Source organism: Colias philodice, chromosome 19 (assembly GCF_061535455.1).
Source record: "Colias philodice isolate Cphi_HAF_F1 chromosome 19, ilColPhil1 Martin Lab GWU primary, whole genome shotgun sequence".
In the NCBI taxonomy this organism is placed as follows: Eukaryota; Metazoa; Arthropoda; class Insecta; order Lepidoptera; family Pieridae; genus Colias; species Colias philodice.
The window spans coordinates 6,627,250-6,639,286 of record NC_143104.1 but is presented as its reverse complement, the minus strand read 5'-3'; the positions used below and the strand labels follow the sequence as shown (position 1 = coordinate 6,639,286).

Here is a 12,037-nt window from a genome sequence, read left to right as displayed (position 1 = left end):
ATCCAAGGCTCATAATTGTTTTGAATATATTAACTTATTGAACACTAAATTTTTTGTTTTTTATTGCTTACAGGGGTTCAGCAGCCACTACAAACATATGAGTTTAGCTACAATCAACTACATTGTTTGTAGTTTTTGAACAAGTGTTATTTATTTTTTAAAATCTCGTTATTGTGACCTTCTTGCAATAATTTGAGATGAAACAACGCAAATAAAAAATTTTCTTGCCACTACAATAAACTACAATCAATTTGGAACCCATTCCAAAACTAATCAACACGCTATTATTTATATTTTTTACTTCGAACGATATCAATGATGTTTTCTAAGTAACTAATAAGACTACAAAAAATTGACCTATACTACATTTATTGGCATCGTTTGTAGTTTTTGAACAAGTGTTATTTATTTTTTAAAATCTTGTTATTGTGACCTTCTTGCAATAATTTGAGATAAAACAACGCAAATAAAGAATTTTCTTGCCACTACAATAAACTACAATCAATTTGGAACCCATTCCAAAACTAATCAACACGCTATTATTTATATTTTTTACTTCAAACGATATCAATGATGTTTTCTAAGTAACTAATAAGACTACAAAAAATTGACCTATACCTACTACATTTATTGGCATCGTTTGTAGTTTTTGAACAAGTGTTATTTATTTTTTAAAATCTTGTTATTGTGACCTTCTTGCAATAATTTGAGATAAAACAACGCAAATAAAGAATTTTCTTGCCACTACAATAAACTACAATCAATTTGGAACCCATTCCAAAACTAATCAACACGCTATTATTTATATTTTTTACTTCGAACGATATCAATGATGTTTTCTAAGTAACTAATAAGACTACAAAAAATTGACCTATACTACATTTATTAGCATCGTTTGTAGGTAAAATAGGCTGAAAAAAAGTAAGGTTTTTTTTAAAGCGGGTTCCAGCGTGACGGAGCTTCGCGTGAACTCTGCGAATAAGGTTTATTCAGAATTAAGTTATTAGCTACGATACATTGTATCTGTTGAGATAAGATATACGTTTTTAGTACGATTACATGCTTAATATGCGATCTTTTTAACATTTTAAAATTAAAATTGTGTTCTTGTTAATTACCATTAGTTGACTAGATTGAAGAGTTTTTTTTTTGTATTTTTCAAAAAGAAAACGCAGACTTTTACATATTAGCGTATATATATCTGACAGAATAAAGTAAAATGATTTCATATGTTTTTTCTCAATTAACTTAAAAGTACTAAACTATTTAATTACACGAAGAAAGTTTCGGCAGCCAATTATGCTTCAGCGTTTCTTGACTTTAGCTTAATTTTGGGAGTCGAGATCTATATACTTTGCGAATTCGTACTAAGTAATGCTTAAAAGCTCCGAGTACGAATATGAATAGCGATGTGAAGTTAAACAAAATTGAAAATTATTGTTTCGTGATCAAATGTTTAATTTCTACCAGTATTAACCATTATATTATATTATCTTAGTAACTATTTCTTAAAATTTATTTTATCATTTTTTCGCACATATACAGTTACATATACACGTTTTGTTACATAGCTAACTAAGAGATAGTTGGCTGCTTTATTGATACCTACTAACTAATGTTGTAACCCAACTTATGTTGTGTACATAGGAAATAGAAACTGCTCGAGCGGTCCATGTACGGCCGCCCTAATTGCTAGATATCAAATCAAATCAAATCATTTTCTATGCCTAGAAAAACAAATGACACCCAACTATACGTTCCAATATTCTAATAGCATTGATTCCAGTTTTTCTATTAATAGATCTATCATCAGACTTACAACCTTACAAAAGTCTATAACACAGAGAGAACAACCAGCTATCAACGTTTGGAAAAGCCTTTGACAAATCACAGCACGCGGCTCCAATAAGGAGGATTGCGGCCGCATGTCCCCTCGAACCAATATATGAGATAACAAAACAAACATGAAAAACTATTATGAAACGCTATAAAGCGCAATACATTCTGATAGAGATGTTTTACGTTGACTCAGTTGTAAAGAGAGATTGTTTCTAATATGGTACCGCACGCGTGGAGTTTGTATGATCAGACATTTGATATATTTTTTTAATTATAAGGTAGGTACTTTAAATTAATCAGATTAATAAAAAAAAACATCAAATACTAACAAATAAAAATTATTATTTTGATACAATTAAGAAACTGTAACCTTTTTCACAAATTAAGAATTGTGATTGCGTTAAAACAAAAACCTTTAATTTCACACATACATAAACTCAAACTCAAACTCAAACATTTATTTATTCAATTAGACTTCTTCTAGAAGCACTTTTGAAACGTCATTAAGTACATATTTTAACATTTACCACCGATTCGGAAAGCAGTATCTACGGAGAAGAATCGGCAAGAAACTCCATAGTTGCTCTTTTTAATCATGTCAGATTTACAATTTTACAAATTACATATGTAATAATATCATAATATTATATTATCATAATATGCCAAAGAACTGTCCTGTGGTTTTTACGCGCTCCATGGGTTTTTATCTTCCATATATTCCTTAATACTGTAATAGGCTCTCTTGACAAGTACATTTTTTATATAAGATTTAAATTTAGAACTACTTAACTCTTTAATATTATGAGGAATTCTGTTGTAAAAGCGTATACCTTGGCCCATAAATGAATTTTTAACTTTAGCTAGCCGGAATAATGGCATTTCAATTTTATTTCTGTTTCTTGTGTCATAACAATGTCTATCTCCTACTTTTGTGTGTAAGTAAGCGTTATTATGTACATATAAAATATTATTAAATATATACTGCGACGGTACAGTAAGGATACCAGTATTCTTAAAGAGATCTCTTAGTGAGTCTCGAGCACGCAAATTATATACAGAGCGTATGGCTCTTTTCTGTAATATAAATATAGTTTCTATATCTGCAGCCCTGCCCCATAGCAGAATTCCATAGGACATTATGCTATGAAAGTAGCTAAAGTAAACCAATCTAGCCGTTTCTTCATCGGTGAGATGCCTTATTCTTCTAACTGCATATGCAGCTGAGCTGAGCTTAGCAGCGGTGGTGGTAACATGGGCCCCCCATTGGAGCTTCTCATCTAATGTCAAACCAAGAAAAACAGTCGATTCCACAGGGTATAATACCTCCCCGTTTAAAATAATATTCCTTTTCACCTTTTTTACATTTGGGAGGATAAATTCTACACAATTTGTTTTTTTTGTATTTAATAGTAAATTATTAGCATTAAACTAATTGGATATGCGTAAAAGAGCAGAGTTTACTTCGTCAACATTTGTGTCATGTCTATCCACATTAAAAATTAATGAGGTGTCATCTGCAAACAGTACTATTTCACACATATCCTGCAAATAATAAGGTAGGTCATTAATATACACTAAGAACAAAAACGGTCCTAAGATAGATCCCTGCGGAACACCTATGTTAATCGGCGCACCGCGAGATTTCTCTCCATTAACGACAACGGTTTGTACCCTGTTCTGAAGATATGAAGCTATGAGATCCTGAGCTAAACCTTTGATACCATAAAAATTTAGTTTCCGTAATAGAGTGGAATGTTCTACACAGTCGAAAGCCTTAGAAAGGTCGCAGAATATCCCCAAAGCATTCTTTGAATTTTCCCATGCTTTGTATATATGTGACAAAAGAGCTACTCCGGCATCAGTGGTAGAGCGCCCCTTTGTGAAACCATACTGTTTGGCGTGCAGTAAACCATTTGATGCAAAATGACTATTTAATTGGTTTAAAATTAGTTTCTCGAAGACTTTGCTCAATGTTGGTAATATGGAAATGGGCCTATAGTTATTACTGTCTTCTTGGTCACCACTTTTAAATAAAGGAATAACTTTGCTAAACTTTAGTAAATCAGGGAATATACCACAGTCGCAACACTGATTAAATATAAACGCTAGTTGATTGGCAATGTTTTCTATGATATTATTTACTAAATTTACAGACATACCCCAGTGATCACAGGTTTTTTTTAAATTTAATGTTTTAAAGGTTTTAACAATTTCATCAGCAGTCACGTGTCGCAATTCAAATAGTTTGTTACACTCAGCAACGTGATCCCTCAATAAAGACTCTGCAAGCGCTGAAGACGAATTTAAATTCTTAGTTAAACTAGCAGGGACACTACTAAAGAAATCTTCAAAAGCAAGCGCAACATCAGCACTTTTGTCAATGACCCTACCAGAGTTGACAAGTTTTATGGTACTATCGTTTGATCGGATTTTGCCCAATTCACCATTAATAATTGTCCAAACCGTTTTAACTTTATTGTCAGAGTTGCGTATTTTGTCTCTGATATACAAACTCTTGGCAGTGAAACAAACTTTTTTAAATGTTTTTGAATAATTTCTAACATAACTAAGAAACGACAAGTCTTTGTTATATTGTTTCATACCATATAACTCGTAAAGAACGTTCCTGCATCTGTGTATACTAGGAGTTGCCCATTGGCTGAATGGTAAATCCTTGGTAATAGTTAAAGATTTAATTTTAAATATTTTTTCATATTCACTATGAATGAACTTAAAAAGATTTGTAAACATTTCACAAGGATTTTTATGAAAGGATTGATTATTCAGGTCAGGTAGTTTATTATCAATATTATTTCTAAATGTATGAATGCCTTTTCTAGTTATAGGCCTAACATTAATTCTTTTAAATGTAGGTATGCAATCCCATTCAAAAACTACTTTCTGGCCACAGTGATCCGAAGTTAGCGTGTTGAGAATATATTTTTCTAAACATTTGCAATCACAGTATATATTATCAATACAAGTTGCAGAAGTAGGTGTTATTCGTGTGGGCTCATCAAAAAGTTTATACAGATTAAATGAATGAAACAAATTAACTATTCGTGTTGCCGTTTGTGTGTGTGAAAGTAAATCAATATTAAAATCACCACATACTATTACCTTCTTTTTACTCCTGCCTAAACGCTTTAATATTTCTTCCATGACTGTCTCAAACAAATTATAGTCACTGGAAGGAGGTCTGTATACGCAAACAATAATGTAACGCTCAAGCTCAACACAGGACAGTTCAATGGTGCGTTCTACAGAAAGGCTAACAATGTCAGTTCGTTCCTTGCATTTTAAACTATTATGTACAAAAATAAGAGAACCTCCATGAATAGCATTTGTCCTAAAGTATATACTTTTTAATTTATAATTATCAATATTTATTAACAACTGACATTGTTTAAGCCAATGTTCTGTTACACAAAATATTTTAATTCTATTATGATTTAAAAATAATTCTATTTCTAACAATTTGCTAGCCAAGCCTTGTATATTTTGATGTACAATGGAAAAAGGCTGCTTAGCTGTTGTCTTACATACTAGTTTAAATCTAGCTTAGGGCTAGTTTGTCTATCAACACTTAACCTAGGTTGATGTATATAATTACTACTACATAAAATTATAGTAGATCGATGGTCTGCTACTGAACATGTATCAGACTGGTTAATAATTTTATATGCTATTAACATAGCAAGTTCTCTCTTATATCTAGATGGCAGATACACTGTATTCTTTGTCAAACAAAAAGATTTTATACAAGAATTTATGTCAAAATATATAAATGCATCACTATGATGATTTGTTAAATTATATAATTTTAAATTGATATTATAGATAAATTTGTTTTGATTTTGTGTCAAACTAGGCAAATATGGCAATGTACACAACATAAATTTGCATTTTGTCTCACTACTAATTTTCAACATTTTTTGAAATCCTATATCAATGTCATGTTTTTTTAAATTAAAACTATCTCCGTATAATATAATAACAATACTATTTTCCCTAAAACTAAAATTATCTAAAGAATTCATGATATATGTAAATGAACTATTAGGAGTGCAAAAATTGGTTACTTTATGCCCTAAGTTGTTAAGCAAAGCGCCAAATCCCTGACCTATATTATCTGACAACACAACAATTTCCTGCATGGAAAGATGTTTTGTATTACTAGATGAAATTGTTGCCGTTGGTTGGATGCTATGTATGTCAGTGCAGTCAATGGTCTTATGGGGCGACGGTTGCTCATTGTCACTTATGGAACACTGACATACATAATTATTGGTCATAGACTCGAAGCGATCCATATTTTCATTGCTTAACTTTATTAAGTAATCTGCCTCTTTTATGTGTTCATTAATTTGTAACTGGGCAGCAGAATATTCTTGTTTGAGGTCATGTAATGTATCATTTAATGAGTCTATTTTCTCCTGAAGTTCAGTAGTTTCTACTTCATATATCATTTTATAATGTTCTAAGTCCCTATGGTATCTATCTAACTCTTTCAAAAGGCTTTTATTTTTATTTTGCAATTGTGCTACATTTTTTAATGAAAACCTATTTCTAATAACTAATTTAGTGCGTTTAATAAACCTACTTAATTTGAGATATTTTTTTAATTTATTGTGTGAATTTAACTTGATTTTTCTATTGTTTTCAAAGCCACTTAACTGTCCACATTCAAGCAGTTCACCAAAAAGACTGTTGGATGAATTGCATAGCCGCTTGGAGTTATCCTCCTGAACCTCCATTAAACTGCATTCCAGTTCAACGATACGACTGAGAGCCTTCTCGTGGTCATTGGAACACTGTTGGAAGCTGTCAACAAGGTCTTGAAGGGCTGTGCATTTGTTTTGGCTGTCCATATATTGAGTGTGGAGTTCAGCTAGCTCGGCCTTCAGACTAGTATTCTTGTTTATTATTTGCTGGATTTCTACCTCGTGTTCCTCTCTCTCCAGCAAGAGTTGTTCACACAGGGATTGAGAAGCCTTTAAATCCTGTAGTGTGGCCTTTAGTTTGTTTTCCATATCTTTGGCCACTGCCTTGCGGGTCAGCATGTTGTAATTTTAGTTGCTGAAACAGGTGAAATAGATGTTAAAAAGTGTATATAATAATATGATACAATTAAAACAATTTTGCTTGTGTTAGATAGGCTTAATATGGTTTAATTATAAGAAAAGAGTAGATAGTGAATGGATAAGATATAGGTTTTGTATTAGAACTGAAGTATATTTTGTCTGGAGCTATTAGTTTTTGTCCTCTAAATTGCTTCCAACTTGTCAAGCAAAGTGAGACGATAACTATGCGCTCATGTATTTATTGTGACGTTACTCATAAAATATGAGCAGTGTTATAAGTTTAAATGAATGTGAATGTTGTGTGTATCTATAAATAAGATAAATTAAAACTAGTACTCCCCTGGTTTTATCCAAGAAGAAATTCGAATTTGAATTTCCGTTGCCGTTGACATCCACGTTATACAAAACGCAGCTTCAGTCACGTAATTATACGTATTTCACATTAAATAACACTTGTACGTTGATAAGATAGTTAACTATTACTAATTTATACTGTTTTAACAAGTAATTATTGAATTTAATATGATTTTTTTGTCTCATAGTTATGATATTAGGTTATTTCAAATGTCAAGGAATTTATAAGCATACATCCAAAACGTACCTCTAGTTACCATAATACAAAATTTATGTTTATTTACCATTACCTAATTACAATTCCAATTTAGTACCAATGTTTGCGTTTCATTAAACGCCTAATTAGAAGCGGGAAGTCAAATTCATTTTGCCCTGTAAAAATTTTCAAGAAAATTTGTTTCTCAACGAGCACCGTTTACTATACTATAGCATCAAATTCACTTTGGAGGGCAATAAAATGTTCTCTTAAAGAAATACCACGAAAGTGGTTTGCGCTCAGCGGGAAGCCTTGGAAGTGTTGAATGGAAACAGAAAATGAAAAAGCACACAGTTTAACACGTGACTCGATTTCCTCGATCTTTACGTTACTCTTAATTTGTTTTTAATGTCATCCGTAATCTTGCTTTTGTTTTGTGGACGGCTAAGTGAGTAGTTATTGATTTTTAAGTAAACAATAACTTAAAATAAACGCGTAATATTACATAAATGGTCAGGAGCGCATCTTTATAACGATCGACATATTAACGTCATTAATTTACGACGCAATTTAATGACGTAATCGCTGTTCAGTCTATACAAAACGAACAAACGTAAATGATCATAAATTTAATGTAAGCGCAACCGTCCCCGGCCGTTACTCGTTTGCCGGTCATTAAATGTTTCATAAACGTGCTTAATATCAAACCAAGTTTATTCGCATAAGTCCGAGCGCATACCGAATATAAAATATAGCTCATAATTATTTGGCAGTGCGGTTAGGAGTCGAAAAATTACTGTGCTGTGTGTTTTAAGTAGTATAAACTTGGTTTGTTATAAATCGCAGAATTAGAATGTTTATGTGAGTTCATTCAGTTTGGGGTCAGTTTTTTGGGTCAAGCTCGTACTAGATACCGAAATTATGATGTTAAAACCGTTGTATGTTTGAACATACAACGGTTTTAACATCATAATTTCGTACATAACATAATACATTGATGTAGCTTTAGTTTTATACTTTGGTTGTTGGAATCGGCCCTTCCGAGAAAAAACCTATCAAGTAATCAAATACAAAAGCTCAATACGTGATGTGACTCGCTAATAAGCGACAAATTCCTAGTAGGATTATCAGAGAATATGCATTATAATCCCCATCCCCATAATTTATAATCCCCTCCTACCTACAGGAATATATAGGTATAACTAAAAATAACTTTATGTCAGATAAATTCACAATAACCCAACTATCAACAAACATCCTATATCTATCTCCGACAAAAGATTATAATGTTACATACACAATAGCAAACTATGATCTTTCAAATAAGGCTACTAAAGCCAGGATGAATGAACCTTATAAGTCAGCTCACGCTTTACTTTACATAAGCACTTTTAGCTATAACTAGCATCGAGATAACCTTGTAGAAGGTCGTCCTTTCCTGCGATTACAAGAATAACAAGACAGGCTATTATGCAATAGGGTCACCACAGATTATTTTCGTACCCTGTTTGTTCAACCCTACAGAACAATTTACTGTAAAAGCAAAGAAAAATTCACAGTAAATGCGTCAACACATCTCGTTTCCGCTCCCATTCGGGTGCCCGTACAAATGTTTGCAAATTCAACTTCTAGTCCTAACAAATCACAAAGCCGGTAGCAGTTTTGAAGTTTCCATTTTAACGTAAACATTCAACAAATGTACGTAATGCGAAAAGAAAATGTTTGTGGGATACAAGTGCAACAAAACTGGGATGGAATTGGAGAGGTGCCAGTGTGCACGGCAATCAAACTTGCAAACATTACATCCCCATGCATACACCGATGTAAGCTATCATACACTATGGGCTTAGTATGTGACAATTTGCTCATGAATTAAAAAAAAAAGTATAATAATATGGTTAGTGGACATGGACATTGGACATGCCTGAATTGCTAGGCGTCATCGCGTAAAAACAGGGGCCTTAGACAAAGTAACAATTAAAAAACGATAACGAACTAACGAAGTTAGAAAAGGAAAAATGTATGGGATTGACATTAGATAGACCACGTGATCTAACGCGGCGTATGTCAATCCCATACATTTTTCCTTTTCTAACTTCGTTAGTTCGTTATCGTTTTTTAATTGTTACTTTGTCTAAGGCCCCTTATCAGATTTAAAAAATATTTTGACAATTCCAGACAATTATTAACAAATAAGAGTTTTCCTACTGTATGTATTTACCAAGAAGCTTATATCTAATACACTGGAAATTTCTTCACTTGCCAAGTTAGGTGTGAAAGGGATAAAAAAACATACAGGCGTCATTCAAGGTCATATTTTCTTGTTACAAGTTAATGTTTATACTGAAATCTCCAGTGTATTAGATATAAGCTTCTTGGTATTTACTAAAATGCAAACAAAATCCAACAATGCATTTAATCAAACAGCGTTGTGTAACCTATTTTCCTTAAACAATGAAAATCCGATATCGTGAAGTAAACGGAGTTTATAGAAAATCATTGTTTTTTAGATACCCTGAAAGTGGAGGATAACGAGAGGATTATTATCCTTTTATTATCAATGAAATCGTTGCATTTCATTAAAATAAGCAAAAAAGGTGCTCTAGATTCTCTTTCGAAAAATGTTTGTTCCGCAAATTAATTACTTAAACGATGAAAAAAAAACCGTACCGGAAAATATAGGTATTTAATATTTTAATCAGAACCTACTATTAAATTTGAGCTGAATATATTTTCATTCTCCGAGATATAGTGAACGGGAATTTTAATAATTAAATTTGTAGAAGGTAATTTTGAAGTTGTTGATTTTGTTTTTCGTTTCTGCGAATAAAGCGTAATACATAGACAGCATAATTATATAAGAACTAGGAAAAATACACTAGCTGCTTTATAAACATGAAAGATTTCTGTTTTAAACTTAATGAATAACCTCAAAAATTACTTTTTAAAATGTAACATTAACATACTACATAAATGGTTTACATAATGGATTTCGGGCTATTATAATTTAACATAGAATCGAAACAAAATATCCACATTGCCAAGTTTGAGACTCAAACAATTATTCTAACGTGAGAAACAAACCAATCGAACCGCTTTGCGCAAAACACTTTATACAATGAAAACAATGCGAGCTAATCGAAGTATAAACCGGCCACTCGATATGACGCCCCAGATAGCTTCCACGACCTTAATTAAAGAGGGCACTTCACAGCGGACGTGTTATACTCGGGAAGACAACGTCAAGAGAGCAAATTGTCAAAGCGAGTGGAATAAAAAGAGGAGAGAGTGCACTGAAGTATACGCGCCTGTGATTTGTGAAACATTTTTCGGTGGAAGCACAAATTACATAGCGGAGGCATTCATTTCGATTTCGTTTTGCTTGAAGAAATTAGTGCTGAACCATTTTTATAGGCAATTGGGCGCAATTTAACTAGATGTTCTTTTTCTATTTTTAAATGTAATGTTCAATCGGCTTGTAATGAATTGAAACAATAACGATGTTAATAAGGTGATGTTTTTAATAATGGAATTGGAATAATGGAATTTATAAAAGGAAATTGATAAAAGTGTAAATATTTTCATATAAAACGCAAATAATATTTACAAAAAAGGAAAATCTTTATCGTGAGGCGATATTCGGGCCCGCGTCTTTCGCTTTAGACGCCTAAGCCACTAGGCCACTCTCACAAACGTAGTCGCCTCAGTGATCGAATTTATTCTAATCTTTCTATTTTGAGAATCGTTTGTATTTTTTATTATCTAGAGTTTGGTGAAACTTTCTAAATATAATATGGCGATGATAACATATCACTTGGCTTATCTATTAGGACTTTTAGATTGTCTGTTTGTAAGCTCTGTAAATGAAAGATGCATTAAATTAGTACTATTAGCTAGCTACTAGTTATTATTCTTTGGTACTATGAAATAAAAAAATTATTAGCTAAACCTGTAAAAAGTTTGGTACAGAAATAATGACTTCAATGTGATAACATGTGATGGCATTCAAAGCAGAAACTGCTGTATTAACATTATCATAAGCATTATATGTAAGGTTTATGATGATATTTGTACAAACAGTTTTCTATTTGAGCATTCAGACAACTAAACTAAATCCATCTTCTTCCAGCAAAGAAATGTATCCATCGCAGTTTAGAAAAAACAAATTTATCTAGTACGTGATAGCTTCTAAATCTCGAATGTATTCTACATAAGTCAGATACGTAAATGGAAGGTAGAAGAAATCCAGATGTAAAAAATAAAGGCGCACAGCATTCTAAATACAATGCGTACGTGACACAGTTCTAGAAATAATTCTCTTTTACTTGGGAAGGGAACTATGCGTGTTCTGGACTATTCCTTGTTGAAGATTGCTTTTATGTACTGGTACTGACACTAGAAGTACTTATGATGATGGAGAAACTAATTGTTTTGATGTTTGACTCAAATTGATAGACATTGTTGTATTGACCTTTTTTGGTAGATATATAAATTTATAAACTTTTTTGGAGTTTTATACTATTTATTTACTACGAGTATTTTAATATAAACTTTTGAAGCTCTT

The 12,037-nt window shown here is 32.1% G+C and overlaps 2 protein-coding genes across 2 annotated transcripts in view; both read right to left on the bottom strand.

Annotated features, from left to right (window-relative positions):
* Positions 1-12,037, bottom strand: part of LOC149480005 (uncharacterized) — a 340,612-nt gene that overhangs the window by 228,549 nt on the left and 100,026 nt on the right. The gene's annotated exons all lie outside the window — the stretch shown is intronic.
* LOC149480007 (uncharacterized) lies at positions 5,379-7,448 on the bottom strand. Its single transcript, XM_089707534.1, has one exon. It carries the CDS (start codon positions 6,900-6,902, stop codon positions 5,385-5,387), a length of 1,518 nt encoding a protein of 505 aa, XP_089563660.1. The 5' UTR covers positions 6,903-7,448; the 3' UTR covers positions 5,379-5,384.

Bases quoted from the DNA above. Each gene is read 5' to 3' on its own strand.
- LOC149480007 (XM_089707534.1), bottom strand. From the start codon at position 6,902: ATGCTGACCCGCAAGGCAGTGGCCAAAGATATGGAAAACAAACTAAAG.